This window comes from Salvia splendens, chromosome 17, assembly GCF_004379255.2.
Source record: "Salvia splendens isolate huo1 chromosome 17, SspV2, whole genome shotgun sequence".
NCBI classification, from domain to species: Eukaryota; Viridiplantae; Streptophyta; class Magnoliopsida; order Lamiales; family Lamiaceae; genus Salvia; species Salvia splendens.
Genome location: NC_056048.1, coordinates 397,132 through 421,082, shown reverse-complemented (window position 1 = coordinate 421,082; position 23,951 = coordinate 397,132). Strand labels below are relative to the sequence as shown.

General features: G+C 35.3%; 2 protein-coding genes, 1 non-coding gene and 2 pseudogenes across 3 annotated transcripts; 1 reads left to right on the top strand and 4 right to left on the bottom strand.

Annotated features, from left to right (window-relative positions):
• Nucleotides 1-83: 83 nt before the first annotated feature.
• Nucleotides 84-9,563, bottom strand: LOC121773243 (annotated as a pseudogene).
• On the bottom strand, nt 9,294-9,366 carry TRNAE-CUC. Its single transcript has one exon. It is a non-coding gene; the product is annotated as a tRNA-Glu (tRNA).
• A 140-nt stretch (nt 9,564-9,703) lies between the features above and the next one.
• LOC121773249 lies at nt 9,704-11,138 on the bottom strand (annotated as a pseudogene).
• Nucleotides 11,139-11,567: 429 nt separating this feature from the next.
• LOC121773657 (GDSL esterase/lipase At5g45960-like) lies at nt 11,568-15,432 on the bottom strand. Its single transcript, XM_042170555.1, has 5 exons — nt 15,118-15,432; nt 14,364-14,494; nt 14,049-14,285; nt 12,213-12,480; nt 11,568-12,147 (listed from the first exon to the last, which is right to left on the bottom strand). Exons 1-5 carry the CDS (start codon nt 15,404-15,406, stop codon nt 11,954-11,956), a joined length of 1,119 nt encoding a protein of 372 aa, XP_042026489.1. The 5' UTR covers nt 15,407-15,432; the 3' UTR covers nt 11,568-11,953.
• A 3,712-nt stretch (nt 15,433-19,144) lies between these two features.
• Nucleotides 19,145-20,692, top strand: LOC121775473 (rac-like GTP-binding protein RAC9). The gene is made up of 7 exons (XM_042172552.1): nt 19,145-19,331; nt 19,448-19,535; nt 19,728-19,837; nt 19,915-19,978; nt 20,068-20,132; nt 20,257-20,322; nt 20,428-20,692. Exons 1-7 carry the CDS (start codon nt 19,233-19,235, stop codon nt 20,524-20,526), a joined length of 591 nt encoding a protein of 196 aa, XP_042028486.1. The 5' UTR covers nt 19,145-19,232; the 3' UTR covers nt 20,527-20,692.
• Nucleotides 20,693-23,951: the final 3,259 nt, after the last annotated feature.

Genomic DNA, 23,951 nt, shown 5'->3' with positions numbered 1-23,951 from the left:
GTATTTTGTTCATAATTCATTCACCTTTTTCATTGTTTTTTAGGCTTGTGGAGATTTGTGGGGCTAAAAACATTCATAAACTATTTGGGACATGGTATTAGTCTACTGAAATCATGAATCTTCCATAATTAGATCACATTATCAGGAAGCAGAAACAATTGATTGATTAGGGACAAAAAATAGTTGAGATCATATACTACAAGCTCAACTCATTCTTCAAGATTATGGTTCTTCGACAGACGCTAATTACGCGCTAGGGAAGCAAAACGACATACATAACTTGGATTCTTCAAATATTGTGGGATTTGAACATCAGCTGCTGCATAACTTCCTTCAAATGCTGCGCAGGTTTGAGATGGTGGCAGCAGCAGTAATTAGAGCTTGCTTGCCACAGCATAAGATCCCGGTGTTCCTGCACCGAGATATATTGTTAGTGATAATATGATACCAGTGGCTTTAGGACATTGCATATATGACAATGATTCTTATGATAGAGAGCATTATATTAGGCGAATAAATCTTACGGATCTTCACGTCTGAGACATGTAAAAGCAGAAATAAGGTCTTCGCAAACACCCACAGCTGAATTACTTTTGACATCTTCCAGCATATCAGAGAAGCCTTGAGATTCATCGTGTAATAGCATCACATATGCCTAGAAAAGAGATCGAGGTCAGACAGAAAAGCAGAGCACTTCCTCTGTTTTACAACACAGCTCTTGATATCTCATTTTTGTACACATGAGGTTGGAGGGAAAGGGTGGGATGAGTGCGTAGAGCCTAATAATATGTATATCAAGCTATAAGACAGGACACACCTGGAAACCATAGGCGAGCAGCAACTGAATAGCTTCTGTTGTGATTTTTTTAATGATACTTTTGGTCCTCTTGCTGTTGGACAGATATTTTAAAAGTCCATCAAAGTTCTCAGTGTTGATTGTACCAGTTGAACTTCTAGTTTGAAAGGAATTCTGCAACATATACTAAAAAGGATCAATAAATGATCATCTCAGGAGTATCATGCAACATGTTTACCAGCTTCTGAACTAAGATGGATTAGAATACAGCTTAAACAATGCATATTGTGTATACACGTTTTCAGAATTAGCACATTCAAAGCTCAAACCAGATTTCACACTCCAGCAGCTAAAAAGTATAAAGAAAAACCACAATATATCTTAATCGTGAACTCTCAAATAGAGGATCACATTTATAGCCACGTCTCAAACTCAATTGCTTCAAAAGGAATTTCTATCAAAACTGAGATGAGGAAGTTGCCTTTCTGATGATATCTATAATGACTATGTTCCATATACCGGTGGTGATGAGAGAATGTATATTTAAATTAGGTCAAAGCTTGCAACCTAGCCAAGTAAAAGATAGCACTAATTGATGATATTTTGGCAGAATATCAAGATGAAGGGCTTAATAAAAGATGAAGGTTGCGAACCTTTGAAATGTACTTTTGAAAATACTGTACGATAATCTCAAGCCTCCATTTTGGGTCAAACACCTGAAAGCAGTTTGAAGGTCAATCAAATAGATTCAGAAACCAGGTTATAACGCGATGTCGAAAATATTGCCAAAAAAAAAAGAATGAAAATGGCAGTTGCTAACAGTTTAAGCAATAGATAAGAATATTAAAAACACGTTTTCGATGAGATCAAGATGCTTGGCTAGAAAAATAAAGTAATTGGACAACGTAAAAATAGGATCTATAAGTAAAACAAAAGAGGACCTTAAGGAATGAAGAAAGAACATCACTATCATTAATGAGTTCATCCAAAATTATCTCCACTGCTGGTGTCCTGAAATATGAGTAATTCACAACATATCCCTCAATTCTAAATTAACAAACTTTCCATATAGATAAGCAAGAAGTACCTTACACCATCAGCCCTGGTTGTAAGGCCATGCTGATCAGCTGTCCTCTTTGAAGAATCTAGCTCCATGATCTATATGACATAAAAAATTGTTAAAATGAATCTAAGTTATAGTATAACCGAAGAAACAAGGAGCTAAATAGTTCACCATTATGAAAAATTTCTTTAGGACATTGCAAGTAGACTTTTCTACTTCTGGTAAAGCTAATGCAATGGCCCTATCAACTTCATGCAATTCCTCCCTTTGTGTTTTATCACTGCAGCTATCTTCTTCAGAAGATACAGTAGATTGAGACAAGTTGTACAAGGCAGACAAAGAACTCTTTATTAATCCTTTGTATGGTATCTTTCTTGATCCCTGCAAAAGGACTCCTAAAGTCAGGGATGCTTAAGCTTTAAATATAAGCATATCAATACACACTAAAAACATTTTAGTTATTGAAAATTGCAATTTAGGAATCCAGGGAGGCATACCAGAAGCATGCTCAGCAATGACTCCCTCAAAATGGTCCAGTCCAGATTTTCTGCAAGAACATAAGAATCAACCATGGTTTCACTAAGTCCATCACAATGAAACCGTGAAATTCTACCTTGATAAGTGCTGTTACGAGGCCGAAAACCCCCTTCAAGGACAGTGACAAGATATTGAAGCAGTAACATTTTCTTCATGAACTGCAAGAATGGCTCAGGATCATTGTTGCATGAACTAGAAGTTGAGGCTCTTCACTGTTAGCAGTCAAGCTGTCCCCAAAGAGTAGCAAGCTGTCATGACTATGCAATATTGATATTGGAAAATATGATGAGCACCAATCTCGCTGAGATTATTTGTTACCATGTTGAGTTATTTTGTTACCATATTCCCTTTCCATAGGAGGATCATAATTGATTTTGACGGCTAGGTTTTGGTCCCTTTAACCTAGCAATTCTAGCTATAAATATGAGACTTGTAATACTCCTTCATCATCGAAAATCAAAATAAATTTCAGATCATATTTTGCCTTCTTCCTTTCAATGTATGTTTACAGCTTGTCTTTCATGGTATCAGAGCGCTAGGTTCCAAACCTAGCCTCTGTTACCTCTCCTTTCTTTTTCTCCCCTGTATCTTTTTTTGCTTAGCAATGGCAGACAACAATGATATATCAAATACCACTCCTACTTCACCTATTTTCCTTCACAATCACTCTGTATCATCCAAACTTTCTGATGTAAATTATCTGTCATGGAAGCAACAGATTTTAACCACCGTTAGAGGATACGGGCTTGAGGGATTTCTCACGGGAGATTTTGTAGTTCCTCCTAAAATGATTCAAGTTGAAGGTTCCTCGCAAAGCACGCTCAACCCAATGTTTGTGACTTGGCATCGTCAAGATCAACTGTTATCTGCGTGGATTCAATCGTCTCTTTCAGAGAGCACTATGGTACTTGTTGTTGGCCTAAACTCCAGTCAAGAAGTATGGAAGGCCATAGAGACTAGCTTTGGCAGCCAATCCAAAGCTAAAATAATGCAATACAAGCTACAATTGCAGACTATGAAGAAAGATGCATTGCCGATGAGTGTGTACTTGAGCAAGGTAAAGATATGTTGTGACTTACTCGGATCTGCAGGATGTAAAATCCCTGAAGAGGACCACATTCTTCACATTCTTGGAGGTCTAGGTTCGGAGTATGATCCTGTTGTGGTGGCGATTACATCCAAACCTGATGTATGTTCAGTAGCTGATGTTGGAGCTCTACTTCTTAGCTTCAAGTCGAGGCTTGAAAATTTGAAATCTGGTACTACATTCACCAATGATGGATCTCAACCCACAGCTAATCTCCTACACTCTGGTGGGCAACCAAGAAATCAGCCAAGAGGTGGTGGACAGACTTATGCTAGAGGTGAACGAGGAAGAAGTGGATTTAGGGGAGGCAGAGGTGGCCGAGGCAGGTTTGGAGGCAATCGTTTGATCTGTCAATTATGTCAAAAGCCAGGCCACACGGCCGACAGGTGCTGGAACCGTTTTGAACACAATTTTTCTCCTCAAAGTACTTCTGTGAGACCTCAAACTCCCACTCGCAATCCAAATTATGCTAATCATAATCCAGTGGCTCACATGGCTCATATCAGGCCATACCAGAATCCTCAAACCCATTCTTCTTATCACACTCCATCCGAGTACAACTTTGACAACATGTCTTCTTCAACTTCCACTTGGTATCCAGACTCCGGGGCTTCACATCATGTCTCCAACGACATATCCAACCTCAATTCTGCGTCTGAATATCACGGAGGTAAAGCTCTCTATCTTGGAAATGGTGCAGGCATAAAAATTTCTCATATTGGCAACTCCATTATGCATCATCCTTCATCATCTAACTCTAGATCCTTCTCACTTAAGAATCTACTTCTTGTCCCTCAAATCACCAAAAATCTTTTGAGTGTCTCAAACTTCTCTAAAGATAATAAGGTCTTTTTTGAATTCCATCCTGATGTGTGCTATGTGAAGGATCAGGTTTCCAAGGCAACCCTCCTCAAGGGAATACTTGATCAAGGGTTATACAAATTCACTCTTCACAAGTCCTCGAGTTCTCCTTCAAATTTCAATCAAAGCAGCTCATTTCCTTCGGCATACTCTGTGTCTCTGCGCACTCCAACTCCAGCTTTCCCTAAAGTGCCTATTGGCAACACTACTTCTGTTAGCATAGACCTTTGGCATAAGAGATTAGGCCATTGTGCTTTTCCTACTGTAGAAAAGATCTTGCACAATTATAATGTTCCTTTTACTTCAATAAAAAAGAGCATATTGTGTCATCCCTGTTGTGTTGCTAAAAGTCACCGACTTCCTTATTCTCCGTCCTCTTCTTCTTGTACTAAACCTCTCATGCTCATTCACAGTGATTTGTGGGGACCTGCTCCTATCGCTTCCCGCAATGGCTTTTCATATTATGTTAGTTTTGTGGATCAATATAGTCGATTCACTTGGATCTATTTTTTAAAAGCCAAAAGTGAAGTCCATGATATCTTCATTAACTTCAAAAACATGGTCGAAAATCAGTTAGATCACAAAATCAAATCCTTACAAACTGATTGGGGAGGAGAGTATAGAAGTCTAACTACCTTTCTCCAAAATTCTGGTATTCACCATCGTGTATCATGTCCATACACACCCCAACAAAACGGACTTGTCGAACGTAAGCACCATCACATTGTTGAGATGGGCTTAGCTCTTTTGGCCCAAGCTAGTCTCCCCACCAACTTCTGGGATGATGCCTTTGCAACCTCTGTTTATATCATCAATCGCCTGCCTTCTAACACCATCCAACATCTCTCTCCTTTTGAAAAGCTTTTTCACACTAAACCTTCCTATCATGATCTTAGAGTTTTTGGGTGTCTATGTTATCCACATCTCAGACCATATACTAAGCACAAACTTCAACCTCGTTCAGAGTCGGCAACTTTCCTTGGTTATAGTCTTTCCCACAAAGGATACAAAGCCCTCTTGTCATCTGGAAAAGTTGTCATCACTCGCGACATTCTTTTTGATGAGTCTATTTTCCCTTTCCGTGAATCTCCCATGAATAATGTTTCACCCATGGTCTCTTCTCATGTTTCCGGTCCAATCTATGTTGCTCCTCCTCCTACCTATTCTACATCTCCCACTCCCGTAGACCCTCCCACTCCTTTAAATCCTCCAACTCCATCAAGCTCGAGTGGTACCAGCTCTCCCTCTCAGGCTATTGAAGTGCCTTCTCCTATCCCTCTCACTACCGTTCCTTCCCCTCAATCTACTCACTCTACTTCTTCTGAATCATCATCATCATCATCTTCTCCTAGCATGTCATCTCCTCCTACTGTTTCCACTCACCACATGACGACGAGAAGTAAAGCAGGCATATTCAAGCCTCGTGCTCTCACTTTTTCTTGCAGCAATGATCCATCTCTCACCATTCCGAAATCAGTCATTGTTGCACTGGCCATTAAATGTTGGAGGCTGGCAATGGATGCCGAGTATCTTGCTCTTTTACTCAACAAGACTTGGATTCTTACTTTTCTACCTCCGGGAAAGAACTTGATAGGTTGCACATGGGTATTCCGAATTAAGAAGGATTCAAGTGGCGAGATTGCTCAACATAAAGCTCGTCTCGTCGCCCAAGGTTTTTCGCAAGAGGCCGGGTTTGATTTCCATGAGACCTTTAGTCCTGTGGTAAAGCCCAACACTATTCGTGTGATTCTCACTTTGGCTGTATCTTTCGGATGGTCTGTTGTTCACTTGGATGTGAACAATGCTTTTCTACACAGTGATCTACGTGAAGACATTTACATGCGCCAACCACCTGGCTTTGAAAAGGGCCCTCCTGGTATGGTTTGTAAGCTAAATAAGTCTATATACGGTCTCAAGCAAGCCTCCCGGTCGTGGTTTCTCGCTGTGCAGAAAGTCCTTCTCGGGTTTGGGTTCTCTCAATCACGAGCTGATACTTCTTTGTTCTACAGAATTCGTGGCAAGGAAGTTCTCTACCTATTGATTTATGTCGATGACATGCTCATTACCGGTAATGATGCCACTGCTGTTAAGAATGTCATCTCCGACCTCAGCTCTCACTTTTCTCTCAAGAATCTTGGTGAAGTTTCACATTTTCTAGGCATTGAGGTCACCAAAACTGCTGATGGTTTGCTTCTTAGTCAGTCTGCATATATAAAAGATATTCTTGTCAAGTCTCAAATGCAGGATGCTAAAGGTGCTGCTACCCCCATGATTTCTAGCTCTCAACTCAGTAAAGTTGATGGTAGTCCTTTGATTGATGGCAAACTCTATCGCAGCGCTGTCGGAAGCTTGCAATATGCTACCATCACACGCCCAGAGATCAGCTTCGCTGTCAATAAAGTCAGCCAATATATGGCTTGTCCTCTAGATACTCATTGGAAGGCGGTGAAACGTATCTTGAGATACCTTGCAGGCACCATTGATCTTGGACTCCATATTCGGAAATCTGCCTTGGAGCTTACTGCCTTTTGTGATTCAGATTGGGCGGCTGATCTTGATGATCGACGCTCAGTTTCTGGTTACTGCGTCTATTTTGGGAAGAGTCTTATTTCTTGGTGCTCGAAGAAGCAATCCGTCGTTTCCCGCTCAAGCACCGAAGCTGAATACCGTAGTTTGGCCCAAGTAGTTTCTGAAGTAACCTGGTTGAATTCTCTTCTACATGAACTCAGGATTCAGCTTCCTGCTCCTCCTATTGTTTGGGTTGACAATCTCAGTACCATTTCCCTCGCATCAAATCCTGTTCTTCATGCTCGGACTAAGCATATTGAGCTTGATATTCACTTTGTTCGGGACAAAGTTGCAGCTGGTGCTGTTGATCTTCGACATGTTCCATCCATTGATCAAATTGCCGACATCTTCACAAAACCTTTATCGTTCCAATTCTTCTCCCGGCTTCGTAACAGACTTGGGGTCTGTTCTACATCCGCGATCGAATTGCGGGGGAGTGTTAGCAGTCAAGCTGTCGCCAAAGAGTAGCAAGCTGTCATGACTATGCAATATTGATATTGGAAAATATGATGAGCACCAATCTCGCTGAGATTATTTGTTACCATGTTGAGTTATTTTGTTACCATATTCCCTTTCCATAGGAGGATCATAATTGATTTTGACGGCTAGGTTTTGGTCCCTTTAACCTAGCAATTCTAGCTATAAATATGAGACTTGTAATACTCCTTCATCATCGAAAATCAAAATAAATTTCAGATCATATTTTGCCTTCTTCCTTTCAATGTATGTTTACAGCTTGTCTTTCATTCACTCATGCGTAAAGTATTGAAATATATGAAACATACAGTGTACATTAGTTGCCTATTAGAAAGATGAAATAACTGCCAAATATCATCCAAAATTGGGAGTATCAAGTTTGCATTGTCAAAGAAGACAGGAGAAACAATCTTAAAGTCAATTTGTAAACAAAAGACTTACCCCTATATCTACTGCTTCAGACTTCATTTCCACAGACACATCTGCTGTTTCTTTTATAAGAGTGTGGAATCCCTAAAAACATAAGTTTGGACTTTAAAAAATAAGCTACTATCAGCAGATAGCAATTAAGTGAATCATCAAGGAAAAGGTTTTCTTCCCTGACTATCTATTATCTAATACTTGTAAACGAAAGAAACAACATAAGTAGTCTGATGACAGACCGAGGAGTCCACTAAACTTCTTGAATGTTTTGTAGCATCCCACTTCTTGTCGGAACCATCCATCGTAAAAGTAAAAGGTGACCATGCCTGGCATACAGCAGCTAATTGACATGAAAAATTGAAATCCCACAAAAAGGAGGGTAATGGAATAGTATGAGATAACTTAATCACCTCTTCAACCATAATAAAAGGGGAGACTTACGTGAGGATGAATCTGATTGTTCTCCTTCGGATAGGTACAGTTGAGGAAACCGCTGTATATCAAATATATAATGCTCAGAGGTAAAGCATAACTTGAATATGTGAAAACAGTGAATTGCACATAATCAAAATTAACATGGGAAAAAAGAAGAAGCAAGTACCTTGTCTAGCTCAACAAGAAGCTGGTAACTTTGAATCACCAAATCAAGCGAATCCGCATCAATCAGGATATGAAAAATGGCCTCAAGCATTTTGCTGCAGATTTCAAATTGCAATAAAAACAATACTTGAGCTCACACAGCAGGGTATTTAGGCCAATTGAACTCGTAAACACAAACAGAACAGCACGAGAGCTGCAGGAGGTACCGTGTAGGTGCGTTTCCATCATCGGTTTTAAGAGAAGTAGTTCGCACAGCCTCAAGGAAAGCAAGCCCTGAACCAAAACGATTGATCAAAATGTGAAAAGCCTTGCAAGTATCAAAGTAAATAGACGGTTCAGGGCTAATTTACTCACGATCGTCGTCGAGGTGGTGAGAAACTTTGGAAGCATTGAAACCAGAGGTGTCGAGAAGTGCCAACGTTTTCTCTTCCAATCCTTGGTTGCCGGCATCGCCTCCGATTCTCGTCCGCTTCTTCATGTTCTTCCTAATCTTGATTTTTATCTTACTCCGAACTTAGCCAAATTTTGTAACCCTAACCTAATAAGGATTGGAATTTACTCCGTAACGAACTAACACTACATTTTCCCGCCATTACACTATCATCTCAACATGAATCATTTAACAATTTAATTAAGAAATGGTTAATTAATTATTAATGATAGATGGTTTTTCAATACATAAAACTTTTCATATATTTGAACTTCATACATCATCATTTATCATTAATACATTATTTTAAGTTTCATACATAATTATTTATGGTTAAAAAATTTACATTAGCTAAAATTATATCCCAAACTTTGGACATATTCCAAAACTATCCCAAACTCCCGTAATGGTTTAAAATAAACCCCAACTATCATAAAAAAATTAAAAAAAATTCCGTTGCCGGGACTTGAACCCGGGTCTCTCGGGTGAGAGCCGAGTATCCTAACCAACTAGACTACAACGGAAGATATGCCTATGTTTTCATGTTTATCTATATACATTATTACCATTAATTGAACCAAAAGTTTAATAACTAGACCGGTTGGTTATTTATTTTGTATAATAGTAATGTCTAGTTTTGTATCAACTGTTCAAATTTAAGAATAACAAGAAAAGGTTACATGACTACTACCGAAGGCAACGATCGATATAAGAGCATCATCAGCCCGTTCCAGTGGTGAATGGCGAAGCTAGTTAAGGGACACCAATCTCGACTAATTTATGACCTAAAGTCATCTCCTCGAGTGGAGCATAAGCATCCAAATAAGCAATTCTAGCTCCCGAGGAGCTCCTTCCGCAGAATCTTGTTGTAGTCTCGAGCTACGGAGGAGAAGTTGTCGTTGCAGCCGCAGTCAAGCTAAGGATGGGGTGATTGGTGAAGAGGGTTATCACCAACGGTAGACAACCCATCGGCGGCAGCCCCACCACTCCCATCCGTCGAGCTCCTTCATCCAATAACTCCTGCAAATATATATATATATGCCAAAAAAATGAAAGACATTTTAATTGTTTATAATATGTGAAAACTAATTAACCTGCAAAAACTGAGTAGCTCCGTTGCTGACGAATTCTATGTAGCTTGGGAGTGTGTAACTTCTTCTTCGAATGGGTAAGGCGAAGTAGTTGACGACAAAGTCGTTTGTGCTCGCGCTTAATAGGAAAAGGGCGTTGCTTATCACCTCCTTTGCCTTCGCCTCCCCCGACCGCCGCCTCCACTTTTCGTCGGTATTCTTTCAGGTGGTTCAGCTGATCCGACAGGAGGATCACATTCCGAGATCATATCACATCCGTTAAGGGCAGAGGCGGAGACAGGATTTTATTGGAGAAGGGGCGAAAATATAATAGTACATAGGAAAAGTATATGTATTTGAGAAGGGGCATTTAGTGTGGTTGAAGTATATAATAAAATGTATAAATATATAAGAAAATGAGTGGATGTGGAGGGGCATTTGCCCGGTGACTATGCCCTGGCTAAGGGCTCGGTTTGTTTCCAGATAGGATATAGCAAAATATGTAACTCGACATAGCTAACATGGGGTCCACTTAGCCAAAATGAGAAAAAGTACTGTAAATGAGGCTTTAAATCATGGACGATCCAAAATGACAAATGCATACATTATTTGGTGGGTGTAGGGAGTAGAAATTAAGTGAAAAGACACAAATGCCCTTATTTCATAATGACAAGATAACAAGGCTTATCTCACTGTATCTTACATAATAAAAACTTAATAAACCCTAATAAGTGAGGGAGAAATAGGGAGAGACGCTCATGGATGGAGTAAGAGGATCAAATCCAGATCCAGCAGAAGCAAAACTGACTCCACTTATCAGTTCATCAAAGGTGAGAGAGGGATCAAGATATGCGCACCATCTCTTTCAATCCAATGTACTTAGCTAGTTAGCTGCATGCATGGGTTCATTACCATTAACACTTTTTCAAATCAATTAAACACGTGCACAAAACTACACTATACAATACAATTAACTGACCAATAAAATCATTAGCAAGGCGTCCATTAGAAAACCTCCCTGTTGCTGTGTGGTTAAAGAAATCGCTCTTAAACGGAGTGTGGATGTATTTATTGTTCCCGGGGTCCGCCGTCGAATCGCCAAAGATCAGAATCGATGAAACCGACGCCCAACTCTCCGGCTTCTCCTCACCAAACTCTCGAGCTGAAATGGCTTTGTGTTCGATCAAAAGAAAGGGAAAGAAGAAATTCCAAAATTTTGTTGTCATCTTAGAACACAAAAATGTATAATGGAGTTTAAGTTGTACAAAAAAAGTGTCTTTAATAAAGGCGATAATATGTCACATGTAAATAAGTAAGGAGTTTAAGTTGTTGGTGTCTTAGTTTGTTTGGTTGTTTGAATTTTCGTGTGGGTTTAATAAATGAGATTGGTATGGTTGGAAAACCAAACTTTATCTCAAGTCTCAACTACCTTTTTTCTAAATCTAGGTGCTTCTAAACTGAACCATGAAATTTTTCTAGAGAACTAGTATTTTTTTTAGGGTAGGTGATGATGAGAGCCAACTTTTGAATATTCGTTTGTAGTGTATAGTGGTTTAAGCTCTAAGCTTTTTATACTATAAATAGTTACAATTCACATCAAAACACCAAATTAGGTTTAATCAAGCTTTTGAGTCATCTCTTCTTGTTCAAATATGTAAGAACATGTTACTAGCTAAAGTCTCATTTATCTATTTTTTTTTACATTTTGGACATGTGACCAAACACTCCATTGTTACATAAATACATATGTTAATCATCTTGAACATGCCTACATATTAAACATGAAGCTAGTAATACGAGTGGAAGTGTTTCCGAGCAGAGCTAACTTATCCTACCTATAGTGAGAAAACAAACAAACTGTACTATTCGTGTGTCAAATCAGCTTTTTAGGCACCCATATGGGCAAGGCCGCGTGGTCCAACCACTCCACCCCCATGCGATCGCCCTTACGCATAAAGAATAACGAAATCCCAATACATAAACAGAGAGAAATTAAGTGATTTATTATTCGTATGAAACAAAATGTTAGAAAAAGTTATGGCTAATCCTTCATGAAGCGATCAATAACCGGACGAAGGCCGAGATAAACAGAATAATAAGCAGCTTGAGTCGGGTGTATGGAATCCCAGAAAAGATACTTGGAATCATCCGAACAAACCGAAGAGTATGAATTACACAACACCGAAAATTCCACCATTCCACTCCCGCAGCATCCCAGGTTCACAATTTCAAATCCTGCAATTTTTGTATTGCTTTGATTTTGCACCATTAATAAAACAAGGTAGAGCTGAGATGATTACCGAATTGTTGGGGGTTTCGAACCATGCGATCGATGGGGTTATATATGTCGATGTAGAGCACGTTGGCGGAGGGAGTGATCTGCTTTTGTAGAGCTGCTAGTTTGATTTGGAGAAGGGTGTTGTAGCGGCGGGCGACGTCAGAGAAGCGCTGGATGCAGGCGCGGTGAGTGAGAGCGTTGTCGGAGTTGAGCGTGATGACAGCTGGCACGCATCCGATTGGCGGTAATCCCACGAAGGCAATCTTCTTCGACCCCATCTTCAGTAGCGCCTGCAACCAATAGTCCATAATACGAGTAGTAGCGAATCATCGGTTCTGGTTCTGGTTCCGGTCTTATATAATTTGAATGAGACATGTAATGGCCAATATCTTTAAATTAAAAAAATGAAATAGTTAATAGCGGACTGAGCGCAAAAGTATAGTTTTTTTGTATATTTAATTATCAACTGTGAACCACTGGTTAACTTGGAATTGACTGTTCATGGTTCAAGTTTTTGGAATGGGAACCGGACCACCTATGTGTTCGATTCTGGTTACAGTTTGGCCCATAACCATGGTCAATGGTCTTGAACCGGCAGTCAACGGGCTGTTGCGGTTGAGGACCAAATGGCATCACTAACTACTTCACTTACCATTATCTCAGATAATTATAGTAATTGGGGCAAATATAAAAAGCATTCACTTGATATTAGGAGATAAATATACTAATTAACAATCATAGCTGCATATGACTATTGCAAAATACTCCCTTCATCCCTCAAATATTGTCCCACTTTGACCCTGGACGAGTTTTAAGAAATATAATGAAAAAGTGAGTTGAAAAAGTTAGTGGAATTTAAGTCATACTTTTATATATTAGTTTTATAATAAAATGTGAATAGGAATGAGTTAGTGAAATATGAGATTCACTACAAAAAATAGTAAAAAGTGAAATGAGACAGAATGAAATAGAAAAATAGGACAAACTTTCAGAGGGATGGAGGGAGTATCTACTACTACTACTACCCGTATACTTAATTTTTCCCCACCTAACTCATCTTGAATGCGTTAACATGATAGGTTGTGTTTATAATATATCGACATAATTAATACTATGTTACTAATAAATTATGGTTATTGCTGAGGTATTTTTATATATTATTTTTATTATGAGTATACAGTGGTTTCATTATTTCAATAGAATATTATTTCTCATTTTATAGCAACATTTTTCTCTCTCTTTAACAAATTGGGTATAGAAAGCCCGTAAAACTAGGGTACTATCATTTGGTATACAAAAATAGTCAAAGAAAATGTAGCAATTTTTTTAATTTAAGTGGCAAAAAGATATCTTTTCCTTTACCCAAAATGTATAGTGTCATTTAAAACTTTCTCTGATTTAATGCATTGGTTGTATCCTTTTCCTGAATCTGATTTGTTTCCACATAGTTGGTATTTATTCTTTTCTTCCGTTTATATTCATTTCATTTGATTTAATACACACCCTAGATTATGGTCATTAAAATTTTCATAACTTTGAAGAAAAAAAATATACCACAGTTTTCGGCAGAGTATTTTATGTATGCCATATATCATAAATTTCTCTCAAATCTGATTATGGAACAAGAAAATGACCAAACATTATAATTTTTCTGGCAGCAAGTTTGCCTTCTTAAAATTATTTACCAAGTTTATTCAAGTGGCCCACCTCATAAATATGAATATTAATCTACCCAACGGGCAACAGATAATAGTACACACTCTTTAATCGAGTAATATGCTGCCATATTGACAGTCTTTTTGTATCTAAAATTTTAATTTTTTGGTAGCTAAAATAAAATTTAAAAATATATATGTACCTGAGTGAGTTCAAGGGCTTGGTGTAATATGAAATCTTGATAGCTTGAAATGTTGTAGGTTCTGCTTCGAGTTTGCATGGGCCCATAATAATTAACCATAAAATCATTTGTGCCTGCACTTATTACAAACAAAGCCTTATTTATCAACCTTCTTGTTTTCTCCTTTCCAATCTCCACTTCCATTCTTGATTTGTATTCTTTGAAATATTTCAGTTGATTTTGAATAGGAATTACAACCTGCATGCATTCACAAATCCACCAAATTAAGTTAAAGTCTTTAAAAAGTGTTTGCGAGTGAGGGAGAAAGAGATAGACATTGATTTGGGCAGTGAGGGGGTCGAAGCCAGTGCCGGCAGAAGCGAAACAAACTCCGGTTTTGAGGTCGTCGACGGTAAGAGTGGGGTCTAAGTAGGGTGGTATCATGTCTTTGATCCCAGCATAAGAGGCTGCGTTTGAACAAATTATCGTGAATTATTAGCGAAAAAATTTAGATTGTATCATAATGAAAATATGGAAAATGACATAATTAGCTTATTTATTGATATTTTAATAAAAATAATAATATGATGTCACGTGTAAAAATGGTTTCCGCAAGATCTTGAATTTCAATGAATAAATACTTAGTGTTAGACTTTTAGTTTTGCAATAAAGATGTGTTCGGATCTGGACACACTCCTATAGCTTGCCACAAATATAAAAATTTCTAGCAAAAATAAGATGAAAAGGACTTTACATGTACTTAGATAGAGTGTATCTAAAACAATTAAAGGTAATGTGTGTTCGATTGTGTAAAATTAAAACCCATGGTAATAATTTAGTCACTCGTGAGCACATTCTGATTAACTACTTTTAAATTTTTATTTTCACAACTAAATTTTAATTTTCTAGACAATTTCTAAAGTCTATTATTAGTTACAAGTATAAAAAAACTGAATAGGAGTATATACTAATAGTAATTAAGAACCTAGTATATCTTAGTTACACCATCTGAATAGGGTTATACCACCAAAATATATGCAATTTGGCATATTAATGGGAGAGGAAATGTCTTACCAACTGTAATACTTACACAAAAAGTCGGTGACGAGCTTGCCGTTGGTAAACCTTCCGGTGGCAATGTGGTCGGGAAGATCCTTTCCGTAGGGCGGGAAGTTGCTCCGGCTAATGGTTTGAATGTAATTGTTGTTGCCGGCATCGACAGTAGAGTCACCAAACACAAAAAACGCAGAGATCGAACTGTTTTTCTTACTTATCTCATTCTCAGCCAACCTCTTTGCTTCAGCAGTTTGTTGTGCGAACACGATTAGAGCCAGGAAATGGAGAAGGAAGAGTAGTGAAACATTTTGGGATGGAGACATGCTGTGAAAAGGAAACAAAACGGCTTTTTCCGAGTTATGTCTATTTATAAAACCCTAAATAACTGCTGCAGGCCAATAGTAATTATATATAATCTTTCATTTTACTTTTATTTGGGTAAACTGCGGTAAAAATTATTGATTTTGGTCAAATTGTGGTCTATCCCAACTACTTTAAAAATCAGTTAGAAAAACGATGTTGTCTATGGTAAGTTTGGATTTGTTCTCAATTTTTTTTGTGATATGACAACTGAAAAATCATATATGGACGTCATCACGGATGAATTAAAAATGTTGTCTATCATAAAGAGATTTTCATTGTCGATTAGAATTTTTCACCACACAATAATTGAGAATAAATCCAAATTTCGTGGATTTTTTAGCTTGTTTTCGAAGTTGAATTTAACCCAGTTTCATGCTACTTTTTTTATAATTTGCCCCTTTTATTTTGAATAGAAAATGGGATATATCATATGTATGGAATAAGGTAGAAGATGAATTTTTAGAGAGAAATATACTATATACATATATTGGAAAACGACCATAGGCTCAACTGCATCGATAATTAATTTGTTTGACTGAAGGGGCACGTGGTAGATTTCAACACATATTTTACTACTATCGTGTATATAATGTCATATCATATATACTAGATTTAATGAAAAAATGTACATTTGCATGAAATATGTTATATGCCTAGTTAGGGGCCATTTTTCTATGTAGAATTGACAACATTATTCAAATCCTACCTACAAATACCCAGTGATCCCCATCGATCCTTAGAAGAAAGATTATGAGGAATTGAAACGATTCATATTTATTTGAATTCGAAGAGTATCAATTGGTATACATAATACATCTCGTATATATTTCAGTCTTCGATTACTCTTGATTTCTAAAAAAGAGACATTGTGCATCATGAATTCTAGTTTTATCATCACAAAAGAAGAAACAAGCAAAACAGTTAATTGAAAAGCAAACATTCTCAATTCATGTAAATAGTGAAGAACCTAGCTACCATATTCAATACTATCCTAGCAATCATTACATTCTTGCTTTTGTCATACTCTTCATATTTCTTTTACCTCCAAAATGTTATTTTAATTTATAGTAAATTATTTACAAAACTAAATTTGGAGTGCTTTTCTGGATTGCTAATGACATTAAATTTATTAAATTAATTATTTTTTACTGGTATACTACAATACTAAAAATACTACTAATTAAAAACGCATTAATTAGTGAATCAAATATTTTTAATAGAGTATTTCATAACATGTGTCTTTATTGTATTATATCACAGCCTATAACGTATATTTATTGTCAAATCTGTGTATGGAGCTATAAAATCAAAATTTAATGATTGCTAAATAGTGTGATTTATCTGCCTCACCTTATAAGTATGACATAAATAAAAGGAAATATTTTAACAAGGCCACCTATCCAATTCATACACGTATAATATTATTCAATAAATGAAGGGCCACATGACTTGTTAGTTGTTACAATGCTTCAACACCACTGCAATAAAATTTAAATTTCACACAGAAATATGGTCCCATTTCATTTATCAGCAAGTCAGATTGGCTATAAGTTTTGAACAAGATCCACCTTTTTTTTAAAGCTATTTACCTCCTTTTTGTTTTCCTATTACTCCATTAATTAGGAAATGCCGCATTTCTTAAAGGGATAATAGCACATAAAATCATGGAATTTGGTAAATTTTGATTTTTTTCCTTAGAAATTAAAAATATATTATTAAAAAATTCAACTTATGTCAATATCTTTCCGTATAAAAATGATTTCTTTGATTATTGCCAAAACGATGTTTTTTTTTTACTTTGAATATGGATGAAAATGATCAATAATAAATTTTATCAGTAGACACCGTAATAGTTTACTCATAATTAATAGATTATTTAATTATTCAATAAATTCATGCCCGCCCGAACAATAATTACTCTTTATATTTCTAATATCGTGCAAGAACATATGCATGTGGCAAATGTATATTATTTATTTTCCAATCATACTAAGGAGTATATGTTTCTGTAATTCAAACGAAGATAAATGCGACAGCGGAAAACAGCTGGAAGTAGTTAAACTATTTATAAGATACTATATATTATTCTAATAAATAAGATTAGTGTTACTAATATTTTTTGAATAGTTGGATATGGCCAACAATACATGTAGATTCTTTTTCTTAGTACAAAATTAACTTCACATAGTTTCAGATTGATTTAATATTGGAACAAATTAATTTTTAGTAACCGAATAAAGCTGATTTATTGTATGAATTACACAGCGTATATAAGCACTGCCTCTTTTGAGGGATCATATTTTTATTGTATGGGTCCCAGCCCGGCCCATTTTCTATTTGAACGTGAAATTAAAATGAGTTAGTCCTGTGTAGTTATGCCTTTTGGAAGCTTCAATGCCAGTATATACAATTGTAATTTGTCTAATTCAATAACTAGTTGATTTGCCAAGTCTCTTAAACCATGGATTTAGGTAGAGACACATTGTAAATTAAGGCAAAAAATTGTCTGACTTTGTTGATGTGAGCCCATATTAGGACCAAGAAAGTTATTCCTTCTAGAAATTGTACGTGGACTATGTACGATCTCATTAATCAAAAGTGTACCTAATATGTAAAGACGCTACCAACAAACTATTAACGACTATTTTATACCCCAATTAACAAATCAAAATTACCATTCACTATAAATGAATGTTTTTAGTTTGTTATTAACAACCAAAAATATAATCTTAACTGGGAATGATAGACTGATAGTTATCATGTATTACTCACATCTTGAATAGTCATTAACGTGAATGAGAGTTTTTTCACTATCATTCACAACTCGAAATCATACCTTATTGTGAATGAGAGTTTTTGGTATTATGATAGACTGATAGCAATCAGGTATTACTCACATCAGGGGTGGATCTACTAGGAGGGGATAAGGGGCATTAGCCCCTCCTCAATATATTTTATATAGTATTATTTCATGGAGTAATTTAAAAAAAAATTGATTTCCTTTATAAATGTCCCACCTCAAACTTTTAAAATTTCTTCTTAGATATATTTTTGCCCTCGTCGAATTGAAATCTTGTCTCCGCCCCTGACTCACACCACGATATACTCTTATATTGATTGAAGGTTTTTATCATACATAACTCGGAATATCATTGGTTATGAATGTGGGTTTTAAAAGTAACTAAAATAAAAAGGGGAAAAAAATACATTGGACCTTAGAATAAAGAACTAGCTACTAATGGGCTTGTAAAAGCCCAAACTGGGCCCATTAAGACAACAAGATCTAATAAAGCATGGGCTTTGCTCCCTTGATGAGCCCAAGAATCTTCCAACCACTTCTAGTTGATTGGCAACAAAACAATCTTTGAAATTTAGGTGTCATCAATCATCATGACTCACCCAAAAAGATGATAATAGATAAGTCACAAGTAGAAAATCTTGAATCTTTGTTAAAAATCATAAAAAATAACAATGATGGCATATTAGTTATAGTGTAAGCAAGCCTCCACTTTTGATCACCTTTCTATCTTTCCTCATTTATTTCTTCCTCCATCGCTTCTTACACACTTAACCAACGAACTCTCACTCACCACCACACCTAATTTCGTTACACCCAAGCTGTCTCTCTCTGTCCTTAAACTCAAAGAAACCGAAAAGTCATGTCACAAATCATTATCCCTTTATACGTAAAAACAAACCGGCTGTGATATATAAACAAGGAGGAAGTTATACAGTTAGATGGATAAGCAAGTAAGAAAGAAAATAAATTCAGAAAAAATTTAAAAAATGACAACCGCTAGATTCATCAAGTGTGTGACGGTCGGCGATGGCGCCGTCGGGAAGACGTGCATGCTCATTTCTTACACTAGCAATACTTTTCCAACGGTAGTGCTACTTCTGTTATGAGTCGAGATATGTTTCATGTCTGCAATTTCTGCTGCATATCATTAGATGACGACAGAAATTCCTAACAATTGATCTTTTCTTGATTTTTGTTCTAGGACTATGTTCCGACGGTGTTTGACAACTTCAGTGCCAATGTCGTCGTCGATGGAAACACTGTGAATATCGGCCTCTGGGATACCGCAGGTTGGTTAGTGATACGTATGAATATAGAAAAGGTGGACATCAAGAAATAAATTAGAGAGAGGCAGAGAAAAAAAGTAGTTAAAAGTATATTAACGGGGAAGAAATAGAGAAGAATTATATTGTAAAATATAAAAATAAGACAAACTAAGAAGGAAAGTGAGCATAACATAGTTATACGTTTGATTCATATAGGGCAAGAAGATTACAACAGGCTGCGCCCACTAAGTTATAGAGGAGCTGATGTGTTTCTACTGGCATTCTCTCTCATCAGCAAAGCTAGCTATGAAAACATCTACAAGAAGGTTAAAGAACTTTTCTTGATTCCGTTTGGACTTTGGTTGTATATTTCAAGTGTGTGATGATTTTGTTTTGATCACAGTGGATTCCAGAGTTGAGACACTATTCCCCAAATGTGCCGATTGTGCTTGTCGGAACCAAAATGGGTAAGATATAAATTTGCTTTTTCGGAAATGCGAGTGTAGACTCTTTGAGACAATTCGACAAACACATAATCTGCGAAATGGTGAAACAGATTTGAGAGAAGATAAGCAGTTTCTAAGCGATCATCCATCTGCAGTTCCTATAACAAACTCTCAGGTATAGTACTCCTACTAGTTACTTAATCTCATCTGCTTTCTGCATAAATTTTATCATAAAAATTGTATAAAATGAGTATTTTTTAAAAAAAATTATACTAAGTATTTTGTGAAATTTTAAACAGGGAGAAGAATTGAAGAAGATGATTGGGGGAGTAGCTTACATAGAGTGTAGTGCCAAAACTCAGCAGGTGATTAATAAAATATTAGTAATTTAATTTTCCATTTATTAAATTGTAAATTTGTGATTAATCAAATTTTTTCTATTTTGGATTTTTGGTGTAATTTTGTGGCAGAATGTGAAGGCTGTGTTTGACACAGCAATAAAGGTAGTTTTGCGACCTCCGAAAATGAAGAAAAAGGCAATCAAGTCCAGAAGATGCAATTTCCTTTGAATTAATTTTATACATCTCATTAATAATAGTCACAAGATTTATTCTATTTCTTTATTTTTTGCCTTTGGAGAATCAAGATATCCTAGATTTACTCATTTGTTGCAATATTAGTCCACTTAGTTTTCTTCAGATTCAATTCAATCAAATCTTTTATATTATGCTGAAATTTTACCTTCCATTGGAGTACTCCTCTTGCTTTTCCAAGGTCCCACTATAAACCTTTTTAATTTATTATTTTTCATTAATGTTTATGTTTATACAGTTATTCAATTTGTGATATATTAAATTTAATATAAATAATTAAATTTTAGAAAATTACATAATGAAAATAAACTCCCTTAATTACTCGTTCATTCAAATAGAGTTAAAATACAATAAAAATAATACTATTAAACCTAAAAATGGAAAAGTAAGAAGAAGAAATAAAGGAAACTGGAATTGCGTTCGGGCATGTTATTTTATGCGCACCAAAAACCTACTCTGTTTGATGGAGAATTATAGTCTATTAAGGAATAATTAATTAACAAATTCATATCGCAACTTACTTATTTCATTGTACATGCCATGTTATGTTACAAATATTCCAATCAATAGGTATATTTGCTAAGAAACTGATTACAATGGTTTATAACTAACATTTGTTATTACCAATATACACACATACCTTGATGGTCGTTAATATTTAAACACTCACATCACAGGTCACTTAAATTATATGGGCATCTTATCCCAGTTGCAGCAGATTAATAAAGTTATGGGAATAAAATATTCAAACCTCAATTTCCTAGACAAAAATTAGAAAAATACTATATGAAGATCAAACAAAGGTAGTATCCGTGTTTTTCGGATCATAGCAGCTCATTAATAAATTCCTAAAATATTTATATGTTGGAAGTATGAATTCCAAAGAGGGATAGGATAAAGTGAATGTGAAGATGTCCATGTAATAGTTATACAATTAAATTCTAGGAAAATGGCTCAAAATATAAAATTTAGGACCAATCAAGGGCATTACGGCTCACTATCTTATTGTTCCGTCGAGACGAGACAGCATTGCAAGGGTTTACGGCAAGACGGGCGGTTTAGATTAGAGGTAATGTGAGCAAAATGGTACACATGTCTGTTTGTGTTTGTTTCGTCTCTTGGGCTTGTGTGTTGCCTAATTTCTTTTATTATTTTATTTTTTATTGTATGATTTTACATTTTGTTTCATTTTTTATTCTTTATTGTAATATTTTTATTGCATTCTTCTTCCACATAATATATTTTAAATTTGGATAAATTTTTTATTTTCAACTTATTTACATAGCAATTATTTAAATTGTATGATAAATATATGCCATTGTAAATTATTTTAAAAGGAAAAAATTAATAATGTAATTTATTATTTTAAAATAATTTTAATTTCAATTATATAAGTTTTTCAAGTTTAATTATATTTATATTTTTAAATAAATCAAATACTAGTATTAATTAAATTAGAATCGGATGTGAAAAATTGGATATGAAAAAGTACATCATTTAAAACAAAATTAATTAAGTGTCGTACTAAAGTTTCTTCAGTCCTGATAATTAAGAGAAGCACAATTAAATTTCAAAATTTATTGTACGAATTTAAATCATTAATTTGCTGTTATCGTTTAAGCTTGGACTGGAGTAGAAAACGATGGACTTTTGGTCCTCTATACTTGGTAAACAAAAGACAAAGGTTAGGTTGGACTCGTCAATTCATTTTCTCATTATGTTTCTTTTTTTGTAAATTAAGTTCCATTTTTTAAAGATTTAAATGTGGCATTTGCGTAGATACACTAACACTACTTCTTCTGCCATAAATATTTTTTTAATAATTTCGTCAGTCCACAATAATTTTAGTACTTACTGCATTAAAAATTTAAATAGAATTAAGACAAAATCTTTGTAAATAAATGTTTTGAATGTAGAAGATGAAATCGATGAAAACAGAATTGATTGAAGACTGACAAGTTCTGTCACATAAAATCGCAGAAAAATTTAACAAAAATGGATGATCCTTGTTTCTCGCTAACAATATTTTCAGTGCCACAGCTTAATTTGATCAAACTAATGTGAACTTGGTGTTTCAACAGATGAACAAGAACAAATATATACTACTCCTATAAATTAATAATAAACTAAAGAAGCTACATATATTTTTCTGAGTTGCATGTGCAGCAAATTCAAGCCTTAAATCAGACCTGTTTCAGCATTTACTAACACCACGTTTGCATTTAGTGAAGGCTGTTGCCGCATTTCGCGCTTTCAACACACGATTTCATCTCACTTCAATAATCCAATTAAATTAATCAATTATCATTACCAATTCTTGTGTTTCTCCTATTGAGTTTCTTTCTTTTTTGTCTCTATCATTTTTTCATTGGTTTTTTGTAGCCATTTCTGTTAAAAATCGCTTTAGTAGGACTACTTTGTTGGTGCTTGTCATTTTTTTTGGCTTAAGCGTTTTATAAAATATCAAGAGGGATTCATTAGAGATGGTGAATTCTCTAATCCGGCATCTTCTTATAATTACTTTATAGGGGTAATTGTCACTTAAATCATAATTTTTCATTAACTTTGGGTCAGTCTTTTAATTTTTGAAACTGGAATATAAAATTATAACTTTTCAATTTTTTGCAATTATCCCATGATGGTCAATATTGACATTAATGTGGCAACAAAATTACCCCATCTTGGATAAATAAGCGTTGTTTTAATTGATATTCGAAATAGAATGACATTATTTTGTCCAATACAATATCATCTTATTGTCACGTCATATTTTATTTTGTCATATTAATTTCAATTTTGATTATTTGACAAAAATTAACAAAAAACAGAATGATTCAAATGATCGTGATCTGTATTTGTTGCATTAAGAAGGGTAGGGAAGGGACATAGGCACTAGCATACCATATCTACAAAAGAACAAAAGTAAAACTTTTTTTTACTCGAATCCACACGTTAATGTTGAATACTAGTAGTATAAATTATTTCAGACTCTATTTTTGTAGCAGACAACTTGGAGTAATAGGAAGAAGCAATCCTTGTGAAAGAGGAAAAACTGGTACAAATATTGAATATATGAATATCCCAGCATCCATTTATAATTCATACTAATAGTATCATTTTGAAGCATGTTATACTATATACTTTAATCTCAAGCTAAGTAACACAAAAATATATAAGAAGCATACAACACATCAAAGTAACATAAAATGTAACCAAAAAGTCACATTTGCATAGGACTAATGTTAATTTGAACGAATATTTGAATTAGATTGGCACCAAATTGACCCGAAAAAATTGTATCCTTAACTTTAATAGTTTCACATTCATAGGGAATTGAAAAGTGCAAACAAATATCTGGAAAATTAAAACGCACACACATTCACATATATCGTCACAACAAA

Bases quoted from the DNA above. Each gene is read 5' to 3' on its own strand.
- LOC121773657 (XM_042170555.1), bottom strand. From the start codon at position 15,406: ATGTCTCCATCCCAAAATGTTTCACTACTCTTCCTTCTCCATTTCCTG. The intron at 14,286-14,363 runs GTCTATCTCTTT...GAATGCATGCAG, and splicing joins CCCTCACTGCCCAAATCAAT to GTTGTAATTCCTATTCAAAA. The intron at 12,481-14,048 runs GTACATATATAT...TATTGGTTGCAG, and splicing joins AAGCCCTTGAACTCACTCAG to GCGCTACTGAAGATGGGGTC.
- LOC121775473 (XM_042172552.1), top strand. From the start codon at position 19,233: ATGACAACCGCTAGATTCATCAAGTGTGTGACGGTCGGCGATGGCGCC. The intron at 19,536-19,727 runs GTTGGTTAGTGA...TGATTCATATAG, and splicing joins CGGCCTCTGGGATACCGCAG to GGCAAGAAGATTACAACAGG. The intron at 20,133-20,256 runs GTATAGTACTCC...AATTTTAAACAG, and splicing joins TTCCTATAACAAACTCTCAG to GGAGAAGAATTGAAGAAGAT.